Here is a 20,005-nt window from a genome sequence, read left to right as displayed (position 1 = left end):
ATGACTTAACAAGTTATAGTGATTTCTCAATGACACCCATGCAAAGTAGCAAGCCAATTAATGCATGATGACATAACAAATTATGAAGATGGCTGTAAAGGAATTCTGTTTCACCGAAACACAGTTTCAGATTATCCAATCTTTGCAGTACTAATACTTACCTGATCCTCTTTAAATTTTTATGGTACACTTACAACTAAATATTCCACAACACACTCAAACATCATATCATTCCAACGGTTCATTAAAAAGATACAATACTCATAACCCGACTACTTTCAATACGTGCATACATAATTCAGTTCCGGATTTCTCACACTTTGGTGTACCTAAAGTGATCAGAACTTCATGAAATTTCTACAGTAGGTAACCTTCATATATACAAACATCATACTAAAATTTCAGATTTGTCCGATAAGCGGAGAATGAGATAAATATGAATCAGTCCCCTATTCGGGATTTAAACTCAACAGACCATAGTCATATATTGTGCAAGCTTTGCAGTAGCAAACGTGACCTGATCCGCGTGAAACCTCTACTGTACTTCTATAACAAGGTAAAATACGACATACTCAAATTTCATCAAATTCCAACGGTTGCATTTAAAGATATCAGTATAACAAAAGCACCGTATGAATTGGCTAAAACACGCCAATACGGAATGAAGTACGCCACTGTATTGAACTTTGGCATATGGAATATAAGAGAAGTATGTGTCTAAATAATATGACTTAACAAGTTATAGTGATTCTCAATGACACCCATGCAAAGTAGCAAGCCAATTAATGCATGATGACATAACAAATTATGAAGATGGCTGTAAAGGAATTCTGTTTCACCGAAACACAGTTTCAGATTGTCCAATCTTTGCAGTACTAATACTTACCTGATCCTCTTTAAATTTTTATGGTACACTTTAAACTAAATATTCTACAACACACTCAAACATCATATCATTCCAACGGTTCATTAAAAAGATACATTACTCAGAACCCGACTACTTTCAATACGTGCATACAGAATTCAGTTCCGGATTTCTCACATTTTGGTGTACCTAAAATGATCAGAACTTCATGAAATTTCTACAGTAGGTAACCTTCATATATACAAACATCATACTAAAATTTCAGCTTTGTCCGATAAGCGGAGAATGAGATAAATAGGAATCAGTCCCCTATTCGGGATTTAAACTCAACAGACCATAGTCATATATTGTGCAAGCTTTGCAGTAGAAAACGTCACCTGATCCGCGTGAAAATTTTACTGTACTTCTATAACAAGGTAAACTACGACATACTCAAATTTCATCATATTACAACGGTTGCATTTAAAGATATCAGTATAACAAAAGCACCGTATGAATTGGCTAAAACACGCCAATACGGAATGAAGTACGCCACTGTATTGAACTTTGGCATATAGAATAGAAGAGAAGTATGTGTCTAAATAAGATGACTTAACAAGTTATAGTGATTTCTCAATGACACCCATGCAAAGTAGCAAGCCAATTAATGCATGATGACATAACAAATTATGAAGATGGCTGTAAAGGAATTCTGTTTCACCGAAACACAGTTTCAGATTGTCCAATCTTTGCAGTACTAATACTTACCTGATCCTCTTTAAATTTTTATGGTACACTTACAACTAAATATTCTACAACACACTCAAAAATCATAGCATTCCAACGGTTCATTAAAAAGATACATTACTCAGAACCCGACTACTTTCAATACGTGCATACAGAATTCAGCTCTGGATTTCTCACATTTTGGTGTACCTATAGTGATCATAACTTCATGAAATTTCTACAGTAGGTAACATTCATATATAAAAACATCATACTAAAATTTCAGCCTTGTCCGATAAGCGGAGAATGAGATAAATAGGAATCAGTCCCCTATTCGGGATTTAAACTCAGCAGACCATAGTCATATATTGTGCAAGCTTTGCAGTAGCAAACGTGACCTGATCCTCGTGAAAATTTTACTGTATTTCTATAACAAGGTAAACTACGACATAAGGAAATTTGATCATATTCCAACGGTTGAATTTAAATATATCATTAAAACAAAAGCACCTCTGAATTGGCTAAAACACGCCAATACGGAATGAAGTACGCCACTGTATTGAACTTTGGCATATAGAATAGAAGAGAAGTATGTGTCTAAATAAGATGACTTAACAAGTTATAGTGATTCTCAATGACACCCATGCAAAGTACCAAGCCAATTAATGCATGATGACATAACAAATTATGAAGATAGCTGTAAAGGAATTTTGTTTCACCGAAACACAGTTTCAGATTGTCCAATCTTTGCAGTACTAATACTTACCTGATCCTCTTTAAATTTTTGTGGTACACTTACAACTAAATATTCCATAACACACTCAAACATCATAGCATTCCAACGGTTCATTAAAAAGATACATTACTCAGAACCCGACTACTTTCAATACGTGCATACAGAATTCAGTTCCGGATTTCTCACACTTTGGTGTACCTTAAGTGATCAGAACTTCATGAAATTTCTACAGTAGGTAACCTTCATATATACAAACATCATACTAAAATTTCAGCTTTGTCCGATAAGCGGAGAATGAGATATATAGGAATCAGTCCCCTATTCGGAATTTAAACTCAACAGACCATAGTCATATATTGTGCAAGCTTTGCAGTATCAAACGTGACCTGATCCGCGTGAAATTTTTACTGTACTTCTATAACAAAGTAATCTACGACATACTCAAATTTCATCATATTCCAACGGTTGAATTTAAAGATATAATTATAACAAAAGCACCTATGAATTGGCTAAAACATGCCAATACGGAATGAAGTACGCCACTGTATTGAATTTTGGCATATAGAATAGAAGAGAAGTATGTGTCTAAATAAGATGACTTAACAAGTGATGTGATTCTCAATGACACCCATGCAAAGTAGCAAGTCAATTAATGCATGATGACATAACAAATTATGAAGATGGCTGTAAAGGAATTCTGTTTCACCGAAACACAGTTTCAGATTGTTCAATCTTTGCAGTACTAATACTTACCTGATCCTCTTTAAATTTTTATGGTACACTACCAACTAAATATTCTACAACACAATCAAAAATCATAGCATTTCAACGGTTCATTAAAAAGATACATTACTCAGAACCCGACTACTTTCAATACGTGCATACAGAATTCAGTTCCGGATTTCTCACATTTTGGTGTACCTAAAATGATCAGAACTCCATGAAATTTCAACAGTATGTAACTTTCATATATACAAACATCATACTAAAATTTCAGCTTTGTCCGATAAGCGGAGAATGAGATAAATAGGAATCAGTCCCCTATTCGGGATTTAAACTCAGCAGACCATAGTCATATATTGTGCAAGATTTGCAGTTGCAAACGTGATCCGCGTGAAAATTTTACTGTACTTCTATAACAAGGTAAACTACGACATACTCAAATTTCATCATATTCCAACGGTTGAATTTAAAGATATCATTGTAATCAAATCATGCAATTCTTACCAAGATCTTTTGAACCACAAATTAGGGTTTTGACAGAGAGAGAGTACCCACAAAAAAAAACTATACACACAATCAAAATAAACAATAATGGAGATCAAAGATATGAAAAACAATCAAAATAGTACACAAATCAAACTATTATAAACAATCATGGAGATCAAAGAAGAAAAAAAAACATACCTGGAAAAAAACGTTTCCTCTTCTTTCTCCTATGGTTTTCTACGCACCAAACTCCTTCCCAAATCTCTACTATTTTGAGAGATTTGTTGTGAGACCAAAATACACTAAAAACTCCTTCGAACTCCCTAAAGCAACCAACTCCCTAGTATTGTAGCGTATTATGACTAACAGGGAGTTCAAGAGCTTTTTTTAAACTCCCCAGCGACTAACAGGTGTTTTCTAGAGAGTTTAAGAGACTCCTCTAAACTCCCCCACGACTAACGGAGATTTGAAGAGACTCCCTCAAACTCCCTCAGGACTAACATGAGAAAACCTAAATACATTAATATCTCTCGAACTCTCCCACGACTAACCCCCTGTTAAATGTCGTCTGATTCTTCTCTCCAGCCATCAAATTGAAGGTCCGTCTTCACCGATCGACCAACTTCAAGCCCAATCGCGAACACAACTCATCCCCTGGTGATTCCCAGAGAACAAGGAGAGAAAGAAATTCATAAAACACATCATTTTAATCGCATCACCACGTTCTCAATGCCATTGATTTGGTGTTATCCCTAATCCTTTCAACTACTCAAATGGGAAGTAGAGGGAAATTTTTTAGTAGAGCAATACCAATAACAAATCCTACATCTACAGATGTGGTAAGTTTTCTACAAAATTTGTCAGATCTTTAGTTTTTACTCTGTATTATCTCTAATTAGGTTTTGATTTCTATCTTTTGTCTCAATTTCTGTCGATTTCTTCGTTTCGGTTCTAATTAGGGTTTCGATTTCTAATTAGGTTGCTGATTTCTAAGAAGGTTTTGGATTTCTCCCTCAGGGTTTTTCATAGTACAGAAAATTCATCACTTCAATTCGATGGTTGGTGTTGTGCATTTGTTCAACTTTTTAATTTGTTTGCTTTCTTGGTTTTGTTATACTGATTTCGTGTATTTTTTTAATTCAGACATCAAAAAGTTGAAAGATCCACCACCATCTTCAAAGTCGGCTAAATATGTTGGATTTGTAAGGATGTGGAGCGAAGTATAGCATAAGGAGAAAGTTAACTGTGTTGTTTGATTAATCTAGGTTTACTTTGTGAAAACTGCCCTAATTATTTTCTAAGATTACAAGTTATATTGTTTCACAGGTAGGGATTTTCTTCTATTTTTATCCTTGGTTTTCAGTTACTCCAATAGTCTGTCAGTGAAATAATTGATGGAATTTTTCTTCAATAACTTCGAGTATTAGGTACCTATGATTGCATCTAATTTGTAGCTGGGGTTTCTTTTAGTGAAAAAGAAAGAACATGAAAAATCCCTTCATTTTTATTTGTTTTTTTCGTAGTTGTCGAAAGCAAAAGAAAATGAACAATTCCATGCTAATGTTTTATCATTGGATTAACCCTTAATGAACAATTCCATCGATTCTCCGGAAAATCTCATTTTTTCGAAAACCATGCTCTAACTCCTTTATGGTGTTTTGCTTCTAATTTTTGTGATTAAATTCTTAATCCACCTTAATGTATTTTTACTTGTTGTTTTCCTTCATGGAAAGCAGAAAATGTTCTTTAGAATATCATTTTAGCTATAGTATTCTGTAGCATAGAGTATTTGCTTGCTATCTTAAATTTTAGCACAGACTTTTGCAACAGGAAGGAATGATACTTTAGCTGGCACATAATTTTGCCTAATTCCCCCCCCTATGATTTTGTTCTACTTTCTTTTTCTTCTAAGATCATTACTTCAGTTGTCTTTGTAAATATTATGTCACACAATTTCCTAAATAAAGAGTCAGTTCTTGCAATCTTAAATCTCATCTTCAATCCATGATTATGTAGAATGCTGATTCACAAATGTTTGAATTTATTTGTTTTTCCAGATTCTTAGCTGGTGTGCTCGCATGGAAGGATGCACAAGTTTTAGTTTTCGCCCTTCAGATAGATGAAATTCTCATGGACAAACTTCCTGGGACCTTCTCAAAGATGTTCGTTAGAGAAGGGATGGTACATGATGTGGAGACTCTTATAGTGTATGATTCATCAAGCTCTGCTCTCCGGGCATCTCCCGCTAGCTGGATCAGCAACGCGTTCTCGGCGTTATAGACGACACATTGCTGGCTCGAATGCAGGAGGAAATTCCTTTGAGGAATCAAAATATTCTGCTCCTATGAATATTGGCTCTCCCCCCAGCTACTGTAGAAATTACATTGGTTAATTCTAGTCTTCGTGCGAAGTCTGTGCAAGAGCGAAAGACTTCAAGGTTAAATATTTTTCTGCTGACACATCCACTGAAGTTGGAGTAACTAATGACCTTTTACGCTTAAAGAATCTTTGAAAGCAACTGAATGTCTTATGCTCTTCGGTTATTAGATCGTGGAGCATTTGGTTGGTGTTATGTCTGAGCTGCTAGCGGAGCTTAGTAAAGGAGTGGTGTCTCCACATTTGAGTTCATCGGTAGTGGAGTAGTGGCAGCTCTCCTCAATTATTTTTCTTGTGGATCCTTTTCTAAGGATAGCTTCTGAAGCAAATTTGCTGAAGCTGCGCCAACAAGCTCTTAAAAGGTTCAATTCATTTGTAGCAGTAGGTCTTCCTACAGGTTTTCATGATGGGAGAGATTTATTTTGTAATTATTCTCTTTGGAACGATATATGCTAGTCACCAATGAAAATCTGGTGACGAATTTGTCATGTAAAAGAAAATAGTTAGGGATAAATAATTTTGCAAGGAAATAGTTGTGGTTAGGGCAGTGTTGTGCCGATAATGATTTTCTGAGACGAATGAAAATTATTTTAGAGACAACTATATTCGCCGATAAAATCGTTTTGGGGACGACGATAGTCATTATACGTACTTTTAGAAACATAATTTTAATCTTTTATTTTGAGACGAAAGTTAGTTCGCTGCTAAATTATTTTCTAAAATTAATAAATTTTGCCGCTAAAATTATTTATGTGACAAAATTGTTTCTTCACTATAAATATATTTTGAGACGAACAAATTTCGAGGCTAAAATTACTTTATGTCACAAATTTGTTTCTTCACTAGAAATATATTCCGAGGCGAAAATATTTCGCGGTTAAAACTATTTTATGTGACGAACTTGTTTCCTTACTATAGATGTATTCCGAGACAAAAAAATTTTGTTGTTAAAACTATTTTAAGTGATAAAATAATTTCTTCACCAAAAATACCTAGAGTGACAAAATTTTCATCACAAAATCATTGAACAATGTCAATATTATTTGCTCACGAAAGGATAGTTTTGGTGACAAAAAAAGACTTATATCGCTAATTAAAAAATCCGGTGACTATTTCTTAAGGACATCACTGAACACTTTCAACGACTCACTATAGGTGATGAAATTTTTTGTGCCGCTGAATTCTTTTTGCAACGAAGAAATTAGTTTCGTGACACAATGTTTTGCCACTAAAAGAGACTTTTCTTGTAGTGACGTGAGATCAGCAAAGGGAATCAAGTACGTAGCATCTTGCTGGGATCAGAGGCGTAGGAGCATAACTGTACCTTGGATCAGTGTGAGATTGATTGGGGTTCAACTACAGTCCAGACCGAAGTTAGTTTAGAGTAGGCTAGTGTCTGTAGCGGCTTAATACAGTGTGTGTTCAATCTGGACTAGGTCCTGTGGTTTTTCTGCATTTGCGGTTTCCTCGTTAACAAAATTCTGGTGTCTGTGTTATTTCTATTCCGCATTATATTTGTTTATATAATTGAAATATCACAGGTTGTGCGTTGTTCAATCAATTAGAATATCCGACCTTTTGGTTGTTGATTTAAATTGATTGACACTTGGATATTGGTCTTTGGTACCATCCAAGTTATCTCTCTAGTATTTGATAAAGACTCGCAGATTTCTATTTGCTTGAGTATATATCAAATCGAGAGATTGAGATATAAACTCTTTGATATACTTTTTTTATCTAGATTGAGTCTGACTGTCTAGTTAGTTCTCTAGAATGTATATTGGAGTTTGTCCATACAGATTGCTAAGCGAAATATTGGGTGTGGTTGTTGTACCCCCGCTTTTTCAAAATATTCTTAGAGGACGTTGATATTCTATAGTTGTTATTCACAAACTATTTTTCGTCAAAGTAAGAAATTTTCAAAGTGATTGAAACTTGTCATGACTTTCGTCACTAAGTAAAGATGAACTTGGCTAAAGCAAAATCTTACCAACACATATTTCGAGAAATAGATAGGCGAGATAAACTCGGCTCGAAATAGCAAATTTGTATAATCTAAGTTTATATAGCAAAACGAATTTTGTCTCAAGATAGGAGATAAATAGACTTTTGAGTGATAGATAAGTTCAAGTCTCCACATACCTTTTAGTCGATGAAGTTCCACCGGTTCCTTGAGTAGTCCTTCGTCTTGTATGATGATTGCCATGGAGTTCTTGATCTCAACTACACTTTATATCCTAGTCCGAGACCTTAGTTATGGTAGACTAGAAATAAAGACTTATAGTTTTGATCACTAACATTGACAAACATGCTTGAGATAGCAACGCATGCGCGTTTGACCGAGCAATGCTCTAACATACAGTGTCATAGTATTATTACACAACATCAAAGTTCAATTTTATCACAATTTTGACAACAATACTATGGTGATACAGTAAAACATCTATAAAAAAATAGGTTTGGGACCACCCAAATCCTATTATTTTAAAGAGATATTACTTAATCGATAAAATATTAATTTATTATTTTATACATACAATAATAATAATATATTAATTTAAAGAATAGTTCTTTTATTTTTTTTAATTTAAAAAATTTCTTTGGAAAAAACGAGAATTTCCATACTAAAAAAAATAAAAATAAAGTATCTTAGGATAAGCGTCGAAATAGATTTTTAAAAGTGGAAAATATAGAAAAAGATAAAAAAAACATTAACATAAATATTTTTAGAACGACATGCATTTGTTTTTAAAGTAATAAATCTTAATAATTTCCATAAAAAAAAAATTTATACAGAAATTTTTTGTGTTTAACATATAATTTACAATTCAATTTAGTCGCAAATAATACAAGCTTCTAAATCACTAGGATGTCTTATTATTTCTTTAATTTGAACTTCAGAGAAAAACAAACCAACATTGAATCATATTTTGAGAAAAGAATTATGTGTATGAAAATTATTTTTTATTTTATAATGGAATCATAACAAAATAAATACTTATGGTTTGAATTACACAAAGCTTTTTGTTGGCAGCCTACCAACAAGCTGAGCTCCAACACCTTTTGGATAGCTATGCCTAATCTATGAAAAATAAAACTCCAAAATTTTCCAGTCCCGACTCGGGCCTTTAGTTCTAAAATAATAAATTCGATAAAATTATATTATAATACATTTCAAAAGCTCCCCTTAAACATTAATAGGTCCCAAATAATATATAAAATAATAATTCCATATGTAAATGTAGTGTGAACTACAAAATAATTCTCCCCTTTTTGTCAATATATATTGGCAAAGGTACGAAAACTAGCGGGATCATAATGAAATTCTCATAGACATACTTCATGACTAAAAGAGAACATATCAACTTTGTTTCGATGATTTCACATAGTCGAAACTTAGTGTATTTATCAAGGAGTTTATAAAGATGAAAGATAACTCCTACAAAATTCCATAGCCGCACTCCCCACAAAGATTTGGCAATTAATCACAAGTTCAATTAAGAACTCTCCCCCATAAAATGTCATTCCCGAAAGAACAACAAGAGCAACCTTACTTTTACAAGAAAAGAAGGATTTCTTTGGACATTAACAAATCACATGAAGCATGAATTTGTATCCAAAAATCTCAATTAAATAAACCACAAAAGAACCCATGATTAATATAATAGGAAGTGCTCGACATAAGAAAACTTACGGAGCCACAAAGTACTTTCACAAAGAAGTGGATCAGGGAAAGATCAATACTGCGGAATATACAAAGATTCATTCTATTTTTCATCAATATTTGCATAATGATACCATAGACTTAATCTTTGATGTCAAAAGTTCATTATATTTTCCATCTATATTTGCATAAAGACATATAATATACTTAACTTTTGAGCATATGTGGGACAATCATAGTTCACGCACGTAAACACACATATCCGATAACAAGTTTTACAATATATAAAACCAATAAAGATTAATACTGCAAAAATCATCTTCCAAATAACTTAGAATTTAAATAAATAAATCTAAAAACATTGCAAGATGAAAATCGTTGGAAATATCTATGTGTACTCACAATATATGCTATTCCAAACCCTACTTATCCTTCTTAAAACACAAGAATAAATTCTCATAAGAAGTTTCCTAGACATTAAGACAAACTCGTATTGCACATACAAGATGATTTGTCCTTAGAGGGTAGAATCAATCTTTTTCGCACGGATTTACAACAAGAATGGCTACCAAAGGTGTATAAAAATATTTTCTTAACAAAGAAGAACATACAAAGTCATTAAAGACCATGCACCATAGTTCACATAAGATGATTGTGAACATTCACTACTGTCCATTCTTAAATTTTCTTCTTTGTGATTCACCAACAAAATTCTTGTAAAAGCTACAAATGATCTTAGAAGAGAAGTACTCCAAGAATCCAAGTGCCTAAGTCCAAAACATGTTTACCGAATATCGACGTCTACAGGCCAGTATGCATACCGGTTTGCAAATGAATTTTCGTGACCTGGAGCAGCTTGCAAACGGGTTTGCGTACTAAAATCCCTGGATTTTGATTTTAAATGATGGTATGCATACCTGATATGTGTACCATGAAGTCCAAACATCCCGAACTACTATTTCAAACCTAAACATTTAAGAACCTTAAACACAGATCAAGTTAGGTAGACATGAACGATACACAAGGTACATGGATCATTATAAGCACTTTAAGCAAATAATAAAAACATAAATCTTGCTCAAGTTTATAGAGATACCTTTTTAGAGGAATCCAACTGAATTCTACAACCTTACCAACCATAATCTATGCGCCGCAATTCTCGTGCTTCCGTCATCGTACACATAACAGAGCATTCCTTGGTGAGGATGCACTTACAAGACAATCAAATTGTGTTGAGGTAAACAAAGTCTTGATCACCACAAGTAACTGAAACACACTTTTCTGTGACTATGGATTTTTCACCATCTATAGTTTTTGGCTTATTCTGTTTCACTTTTGGATTATCATGAAAGAGATCACTTTTAGAACCTTTCACATCCAAATCCATTATTTCAAAGAATTTTTTAAGTTCTAACATCATGATACTTCCTTCTCCATAGTCATGAAATTTTTTATGGGAGATCATTCCTTTTCACATTCAAAGCATCATTGACTTTCTTTGGTATCCACATCTTAGTGCATTTAGGAACAACCAGACCCTTCTTCTCATTGCTCTCTTCTAAAATTCTCGGAAGAGAATTGGATTGACTATTCTTTTGCAAGTTAGTCTTTCTCCAATTGGGAGCATTGGATCTTGTCTTCGTCTTTACAAAGTTATCTTTTTGATAATCATTAAAATTGTGAAAAGGCTTCGTATGACGTTTATAGGCAAATCTAGATTTATCACAACACTGATTTCTTTGCCTAAAGGTTGGATGTTTGCTCTTCCTCTAACAAATATCTATATTTATATGAAGAGAGAGAGAAAAGATAGATACAAGGGTATTTCTCACTGTTTCAAATTAATGATTTCGTTAATAATATCATCAACGTGGATAATATTTATTCTAGGACCAAATGATAATTTTTTGGACCAACATAAAAATATATTTTTTAAAAAAACCTTAGAAGACCAAGTCAATGACCAAATATACACGCTTGTTCCAACTTTTGGACTACCGTGTATTTGATAGTTTCTACCTATCAGAAACACTAGTTGCACCCTCTCTTTGCCATTATATCAGCACCAAAATTTACCTCCCGTTGCATGTTCAAAACCATTAGTGTTGTGAGATGACCATGCAGCTAACCATATTTGTCCGACAAACCGGGGAGAGATGGAGGAGCAAAAAGGTTACACTAACAATTAGGTGTAAGAGAGGCCTAATTTTATCAATATAAAAAGGATTCATCCGACGATTGCTTTTTTGATCGGCTCATCTGACGATTATCTGTTTCGCTTTAAGCAATGAGCAAGAAAGATTCTTTCAATAGCATCTGAGAGCAACCACAGTGGACGATCATACCTATAAGTCCAGCGACGAGACACGGCGGGACGGAATAAAGATTAAAATCTGGACCAAAACCAAAACTATATATAGTCGAGCGGACGTATAATGTTCGTTTGTCACCGGACGTGCATATAAAATACGCTTCACATGAAGCGGTTATAAAGTTCACGCCCCACTGTGAGGCGAAGTTATAAACTCCGCCTATTAATATAACCCAATTTATTAAACCACACACACTTGTGGCACATGTGGTGAATCAACGCCAGGCCAACATATAAAGTCCGCCTCAACACCAGACCAACATATAAAGTCCGCTTCATTTGGGGCGGACATATAATCGACGCTTGATCAAATTTTGGTCATTTCCCATTGTTCTCCACCACAGACTAAACCCAAATTTTGGTATCTTTTTTGGTTTTTAATCTTTGGTTTTACTCGTACCACTGCAGTTGCTCTAAACTGCCAAAAATTAGCACAATTGCTATTGAATTTCATCAAGTAGGACATGGGGAGAATTTTCACCGTTTCCCTTTCCCAAGTTGATCTCCATTTCATAATCAGAAGTCAAATATTAGAGATTATTAAAGAACCTACGGATATTGTTAGTTTAAGTTGCTTGATGGATACTCCTTCAACACACGCAAAGGACACACATCTCTTACAGTCACAGCTCACACTCTTCACACCAAAGCCCTTGAAAGACTTCTTCATCTTTTTTTTTTTTTTTTTTTTTTGATTGGTAAAATTAATAATATTATAGAAAGGGAAAAATATTCACGAAACATGAACGAAAAGTACAGACGATAATCAATCCAAACATCCCAAAGCAACGACCAGATGAGAAAGAAAAGCAAAATAAAAACAACACATAAGACTCATGGAGGTTCAAACACCACATCCTTCCATTTCAACATAAAATGTTGAAGAGTAATGTCTGTGAATTGAGGTTGCTGATACACCCAATACGCGATTGTAAACTTAATCTTCTGGATGACCTGCGTTGTGGGTAAAGACTTGTTTTCAAACGCGCGCCGGTTTCTTTCCTCATAAATTCCAGATGATTGCAGCAGGGATTGTGCTAATCACAACATCTTTTCTCGTTTTAGGTTTGTAATTATGCCAAGAGTGAATAGCAATTTCAACAGATGGGGGAGGACTATATCTCTAGATGAAAGATGAAAGACTTCTTCATCTTTGCAGGTCCCAAGCAGCTTATAGAAAGACAAATGTGGGAATCAAGTGTTTCCTTTTCTTTATGTATATCTCTAGAACAAGTAAAGACTGTTTGATTGTTTATCTAAAATTTGACTTGAGATAAGTCTCATTTGTTGTCCACTTTCATTTAGTCATGTATAAACTTAGGTGAATGTAAAATGAAAGTCAAACCATCTCTATTTACATTTTCAAGTATAGGAGGACTATTACTTCGTTACAAGTACAAGTAAAGACCAACATTTATATTCGGCAGGAAAAATACAATAAACACACTTATCAAATATAGATAAAAAAACCCACAAGTTTAAACAAGAACCAACTTTTGGTTACTAGGAAGTAAAGTTGAAAATGAAAATTGATAAAAACAAGTGATGGAAAAGACCGGTTTCTTAAATGCGTTCTAACCAAATGAAAAAGGAAGTGATAATGATAAACATGACAACTGAAACTAACTTCCAAACAATTACATGTATGTGGCTTATCTGAGGGGACTTCCACAACACGTGTTGTTCTATGGTTCGTATGAATCTTGATACCCAAGAAGACCCCATTTTTATTGGCTTCTCTAGTACTCTCAAACCCTCGTGTATCAGTCAGTCACATGAACAACATGTCAACATGTGGTGTACCAATTAGCATGATCTGTTATTATTATGATTATTATCTGTATCTCTACCCAAATTCAGGTACATAAATTTTTTGATTATACGAATACAAAAAAAGAAAATGTAACACGCAACAACAACTTGTCCAATTTATCCAGCCTTACATTTTGATAGAACGAATCAAATAATATGATCAAACTGTACATAATGTGTAAATATAATGTTTCTAATAAAACCTAAAGCTTGAATGAATCAATCAAAGGACTAATTAAACAAATTTATATATTTATCGAAATAAGAAAATTACTAATTAATCACTAATTTTGTTCTTCTTCATAGTGAGAGGACTTTGTACTTCATCTTCAATATTGTTAAAACCAGGCCAGAATTCGGAAGGTAATTGAACCGGTAACAAATTCAAGTCGAAGTTCCGGTGATTGGTACCAGCACCGTCCGAGGTATTAGTAGTGGTAGAAGTAACACCGCTATGATTTCCTCCACCGCCGCCGCTATGATTCCCACCGCCAACAAGACCACCTTCGTAGTGACACCGCTTATGCCCACCTAAAGCTTGTCCAGATGGAAAACACTTGTGACAAATCGAACATTCATGAACCCTTGTAGCCTTACCAAGACGATTACCCATCACCGGGCTGTTCATAGTTGTCGTTGATTGATCGTCTGAAACAGTGGGCAGTGCAGTAGTAGTACTAGTCGGAAGTGCAGTGACTTTAGTGCGGTGACTTGCTTTATGTCCTCCAAGAGCTTGATATGAACCGAAAGATTTGCCACAAACGTTACAATTATAACTGTTTACTACTTTCTCCGAAGTCATCGCCGCTGCGGATGTTGACGGCTGTGGAGCTGCCGCTGCCGATGCGGTAGTGTTTGTAGAAGATGAAATAATAGTACTAGAACGGTCTTGAGCAAGCATGATGAGACAAAGAGCAAGATATTCTTCTTCTGTTTGTGGCGGTGGTGGTGGTGATGAACTGTCGTTGCTAAAACGAGAACGTTTAGAACGCTTTCTTTTTGCCCATGGTGCGTCTTGATGGTTGTTAACAAGATCTTCTTCTTCGGAATCCATTGTGTGTTTGAAGTGGTGATTGAAAGAGGAGGAGGTTTCAAGAGCCATTTAGAGAGAGTTGAGAGTTAGGTTTTCTTTTTACTGTTTTTGAGAGAGTGAGGAGTGGAGGTGGGATTTATATAGGAAAGGAGTTTTGTAGAGTGATGTGGAGAAAGATAGAAGTTGCGTGAGAAGTTTAGAAGGGAAAAAGGGGCTGCGCAAGAAAGAGGGAGGGTTTGGGTTTGGGAGAGTGTTTGTTAGACTACACGTTTGGTATTTGTTTTAGGGTTTTGATTTACTGAAGATTAGTTTAAGTAGTTGAGGGTGGTGGAGTGAAGTAAGTGAAGTGTGGGGTTTCTATAAAAGTCAGAGAGGTGGAAAGTGGTGGAAGAGGCGGTGAATGGGAATGAGTCAATTAGTGAACTTCCAGCAGAACTACAGAATGGGAAAAGAAAGAAAACTTGCTTTACAAGACTTTTTTGATTTTGATTATTTATCGTATCAGAAACGGTAAACAAACGCGTCCTATTCCACGCCGCCTTCTCTATCTTTCTCTTGCCAATGAAGGAAAGGGTGCAAAAATATACTTAATAAACAACTTCTTCTGGGTTCTGACTTTTCTTGAAGATTCGACTTTTAGGTTGTTTACAGAACAAACTGCCACTTGTATTGCTTGAGCAATTCGGCTTAGCTGCTGAAAGGTCCATGAGAGTCACTAGAACTGTTTCACTGACGTCTATCTAACTCATTCCTAACTCTTATCTAATTATCTATCCAGAGAAAAGTAGTTGTTGTGTGAATTGGGGTTTTCTTTGTATACTGCCACACAGCAGCTAGCAGTCATGTAAGAAGCATGGAAATCACACTAAGAATTCATAAACAATTGGTATTCCTACGAACTTCTCCTCCAATTATCCAGCAGTTTTCTAAGAATCCCATATTATTGATTCCTTATCCATGTAAAGAACAAAACAGGTATGTTAATGTCTGTGGGATATTTAAGACACAGTAGGTATGAGTTAAAGTCAAGCAGCACAATCAATAGTAAGTGATGATGATAACAATATTTATTATATTCCAACTAAGACATTTTTAAAAGGTGGTCACAGCCCATGCCTAATTCACTTGGGCAGCTGCCTAATCAAGTCCGCTCAAACTTGTGGTGGTGGTGATAAAGCACATTAAAAACATTTAAAGAGGACAAGAATTTGCCAAGTAGATCTGGGTTAGCTTAATCTACTACTAAGATAACAAGCAAACCATAATTGATATGAATGAATATAATAATATTAACTCCAAAACCAACTATTCTCAAGTCAAGTACCAACTAACTAACTAACTAATGACCTCAACAGTGATTCATTCAAGTACAGATTCAACTCTCTATCTTTGAATTCTGCCTGCCATAAAGGAGAGATGGCTTTTGAGGATAGTGAACAGAAAAAAACTATATATAATAATTAAATACTGCAAATAGGTTGCACCAACATAGATGATGGGTCAATCTGGAAAAGATGAAGATGACCTTTACAGCCATTTTTGTTCTCTGTGGAGTGCCAATGCCATACTGAAATCAGAAAGCCTAGGTCTTCTACATATCCATGATTCCTGGTTTTTCTGAACTTTAGTTGTGGTCAATGTGCTTACCGCGAGACGAGCGAACAATTAGAAACTGGTGCAAACGTTAGATTATTAACAAAAGAGCACTTCATTGTGACAACTGCGTGTATATTAACACCTTAGAGCCGATATACACTGCAGGTGAAAGCCAAAAAAATAGAAGGTCAGCATTTTGTTCTATTAGATAAGTGTCCAACTCAATTTGTAATTTCCATTATAATGAAGAAACTGGTAAAAGGAAACATCGATTAGTTGTCTCACAGTTATGAGTTACTGAGGTGTAGGGTGCACTTTTGGTTTCGGCTTAACTTCAGCTTCATGTATGTTACGGACAAAGATGGTGTCTGGTTCATGACTGCACAAGCAAAGAAAACCACACATAAATGTTCATGAACTTGGAAATAAATCGTACTGAAAGAGAGGGAACCGATAAACAGAAAGAGATTAATCAGATCATACGGCTTGTCTCCTCCTTCAAATGTGTAACTGGACGCTACAGCAAGTAGACGGCCATCTTTGTTAAATGACAACGCTGCAATGCTCGTTGGGTATTTTGAGTACTGGAAAAGAACAGCAAAACAGTAACTGATAAATCTGCTTCAAAAGAAAAAGTAACTGATAAATGCTTCTTTTTTTATGGCATGTCTGAATTTTTACTAAAAGCGTTTCTGCAAATATATAAGTTACCTGATATAATCTCTTTTTGTTATTCCCATCCCACACATTCACAAATCCATCGCAACCACCAGTTGCGAATGTACCATAACTGTGACATCGTGAAATATGATAAATGAAATATGTGACAGAATGATATGGATATTGCAGTTTGCAGATGAACCTATCTCCTCTGGAATTAAGTATAAGAAGAACTTACATGGGGTGGAAAGCAATTGCATTGACAGGATAAACAATATCCTTTCCATCCTCTGATTTCCGATGGCACTTGAAAGCATATCTGCAGAAAGCTTGATGAGTTTTATGACTATGCTCAAGCAATACTGGATGGAGCTGGTCATGCTAAGGATTCTACTTCCAAATTAACACAAAAGGATAAAAAGTAACAATAACAACCAATTTCAGTGCGAAAATTGACAGCAGACATCCATGTACTGTGATCTTTCAATGGGGTTATATCCTGTACTCAAATTTAAAGAAGAGCAAAGACATACTTTTTCGACTGCCCGGCCTCGGAGAGATCAAAGAACTCCATTGCAACCCGACCTTCAATAGAACCAACAGCATAACCTACAAACGGGCATGTGTAAAAAAAGTGACAACAAGGACAAGAAGAAAGAAAGAAAGAAAGAAAGAAAGAGAAAGAACCAAAAAATTTCAAAATCTAACCAGTGCGTACCTGTGCCATTGGGATAACAACGAACGCATCTAGTTTGGTATTTTAATGAAGACTCTCTTTGTTGTTCTGGTTTAGACATGTTCCTCAGATCATAGACATTTATATGTCTTCCTGCTGTAGCTACCACTAAACGGTTGCCAGAAACTGATAGTGAATACACGCGCTCAGGTTGTGAATACGTCCCAATAAGCATCTGATCCTTGCCACTTCCACCCCTTGGATCCCAGCACTTAATTGTTCTGTCCCAACTCCCAGTAATAAGTTGCCCTGAAATTGTGCATGGAATAAGAAGATATGCATAAAACATGAATGTAGAGGCTAATACTAGCCCATACAAACCTCCCTGTCACTCTTCATCCATGTCAATAGGGCTAATCATAGAAGTGTACTACTCAGCACCAGAGAAAAGAGATAATCATAGTTCCAAACAACATTACAACTCAAAACGAATGAAATAAAGATATCCAGAAGGAGATCAATTTGCCAAATGAATCATTAAGGAAAACAAGTGGACTAAATAACAAAAACTTTTTTGAGGGGGATATGTAATGATTTGGGATAACAAGTAGAACACAAAAACAATCAGGTATATTGTCATGAAATTTGCGACATATACCTGCTGAATAGGAGTACTCAACACATCGCACAGGTGCATCATGGCGTCCCAGAATATCCTCCTTACCAGAGCTGAAATCATCTCTGAGATGGAAAAATAACATAAATGTTAAGTTGATGGCATCAACCAGCATTTCCACAAATACCTTATGAACGCTAAAACAAATTTTCTTTTCTAAACTAGTCATTCTTAAGTTATCTAAAATATGAAACATAATTACCGATCTAGATTCCGTCAAAATTGAACTAACAAAAAAAAAAAGGTTACGCCATCAGTTACCTCCTGACTGTATGATCAAGACCAGCAGTGAAGCCAGAAGAATCGTCATGAAAACAACAATCTAAGATCGCACTACCGTGGTTGAACACCCCTCTTAGTACATTTTCACCAGCATCGTACAACCTAACACTCTGATTCATCAAACATATCAGCAAAATTAGAGATCAAAATCAAAAAAATTATGCCCAAATTAGGGTTTTAGAATGACTGTTATTTTTTAGTAAATTTTGGGGGGTTCACCTTGTCCCATGAAGAAACTAAGAGATGATCACTATGATTTGAGAATCTGAGGTTTGTAATGCCATCTGAAGGAGGATCTGTAAGTTCCTTCCCTTGAATGGGAGGATGGATCGTTGTCGCCATTGTTTGATGTTGAACCAAAACTAGGGTTTCTAATTTTCGCCGAATCGAACGAAGACAGTGAAAGAAGAAGAAGAAGAAGAAGAAATTTAAAGAGAGAGGGGAATGTTTTCAAAAAACCAAGAGGGAAAGGCGGACGGTTATAGAGAGAATCAGAGAGAGACGTTGAAGTTTCAAGTTTAAACTTCAAACTTCAAAAAATAAACAAAAAACTTAAATTTGAAAACATTAAAAAAGAAAAAGATGACGCGTTAATGATGAACCTATTTTTACACTAAGTTTACACTCCTGTTACACTCTTGATTTTCTAACGAGTTGTGCGTAACAGTAAATTCCAAGGAATCCTGTCATACCGGGCATTGTCCAGATACTATCAAATTTGTGTGTTTTGGTCGGTCTTACATTATGTCGATGGTTGATCGATCGGTTTGGTTTGAGCCGAACATAATGAAAAATGATTTGAGAGAGTCTACTAGGTCTAGTGGCCAGGAACCAAAAATCGTGACCAAAAACTGTTGCGGCCCAATGTGTTACAGATTGCTGAGAATTTTGGTATAGTCAGTAGTGAAACTTCTAAAGGGAAACATAATGAAAATAAAGAACAGCAATACTTTAAATGTTATTATCATTTCATTTAATTTATTCATAATTTTATTAAATATTTCATATACTTGTTGACGATCTCCAAAAGCTTCTTATTGATAAGTTATTTTGATCCATATTTGTGTGTTTTTATCGAAACGATAACCACCGTCTTCTCTCCATTCGACTGAGCAGGTGTCAATGCATGCAAGATAGTCGGTAATTATCATTGAATCATAAATCTTGGTGCGTGTATCATCTCCCATGTTTCTTGCAATACAAACAGCAATATCAGTCTCATTATTTTTGCTGGGAGGCTTTACAAACGGCATGTTGAAAACAATAGTACCGCCGAATGGTAGTTGATCCAGTTTCATCCACGGATCATTGGGTGACTTAACAGATGCCACAACGCAGTAAACC

General features: G+C 35.1%; 2 protein-coding genes across 2 annotated transcripts; both read right to left on the bottom strand.

Annotated features, from left to right (window-relative positions):
• Window positions 1-13,771: 13,771 nt before the first annotated feature.
• LOC113287390 (zinc finger protein AZF2-like) lies at window positions 13,772-15,318 on the bottom strand. Its single transcript, XM_026536134.1, has one exon. The coding sequence runs from the start codon at window positions 14,838-14,840 to the stop codon at window positions 14,016-14,018; it is 825 nt and encodes a 274-aa protein (XP_026391919.1). The 5' UTR covers window positions 14,841-15,318; the 3' UTR covers window positions 13,772-14,015.
• A 701-nt stretch (window positions 15,319-16,019) lies between these two features.
• On the bottom strand, window positions 16,020-19,201 carry LOC113287386 (mitotic checkpoint protein BUB3.2-like). The gene is made up of 10 exons (XM_026536126.1): window positions 18,881-19,201; window positions 18,641-18,771; window positions 18,362-18,444; window positions 17,746-18,012; window positions 17,561-17,636; window positions 17,266-17,346; window positions 17,079-17,157; window positions 16,851-16,951; window positions 16,653-16,746; window positions 16,020-16,526 (listed from the first exon to the last, which is right to left on the bottom strand). The coding sequence occupies exons 1-9, from the start codon at window positions 19,001-19,003 to the stop codon at window positions 16,662-16,664; spliced, it is 1,026 nt and encodes a 341-aa protein (XP_026391911.1). The 5' UTR covers window positions 19,004-19,201; the 3' UTR covers window positions 16,020-16,526; window positions 16,653-16,661.
• Window positions 19,202-20,005: the final 804 nt, after the last annotated feature.

Source organism: Papaver somniferum, chromosome 1 (assembly GCF_003573695.1).
Source record: "Papaver somniferum cultivar HN1 chromosome 1, ASM357369v1, whole genome shotgun sequence".
Classification (NCBI taxonomy): Eukaryota; Viridiplantae; Streptophyta; class Magnoliopsida; order Ranunculales; family Papaveraceae; genus Papaver; species Papaver somniferum.
Note: the sequence above shows the minus strand (reverse complement) of the source record. Positions and strands in the feature narration are given on the sequence as shown.

What these genes read in the sequence shown, in the direction of transcription:
- LOC113287386 (XM_026536126.1), bottom strand. Translation starts at nt 19,003, where the DNA reads ATGGCGACAACGATCCATCCTCCCATTCAAGGGAAGGAACTTACAGAT. An exon ending in TAGTTTCTTCATGGGACAAG is followed by an intron (nt 18,772 to 18,880) that starts GTGAACCCCCCA and finishes TTGATGAATCAG; the next exon opens with AGTGTTAGGTTGTACGATGC. An exon ending in GAGGCCGGGCAGTCGAAAAA is followed by an intron (nt 17,347 to 17,560) that starts GTATGTCTTTGC and finishes AGCTTTCTGCAG; the next exon opens with ATATGCTTTCAAGTGCCATC.
- LOC113287390 (XM_026536134.1), bottom strand. Translation starts at nt 14,840, where the DNA reads ATGGCTCTTGAAACCTCCTCCTCTTTCAATCACCACTTCAAACACACA.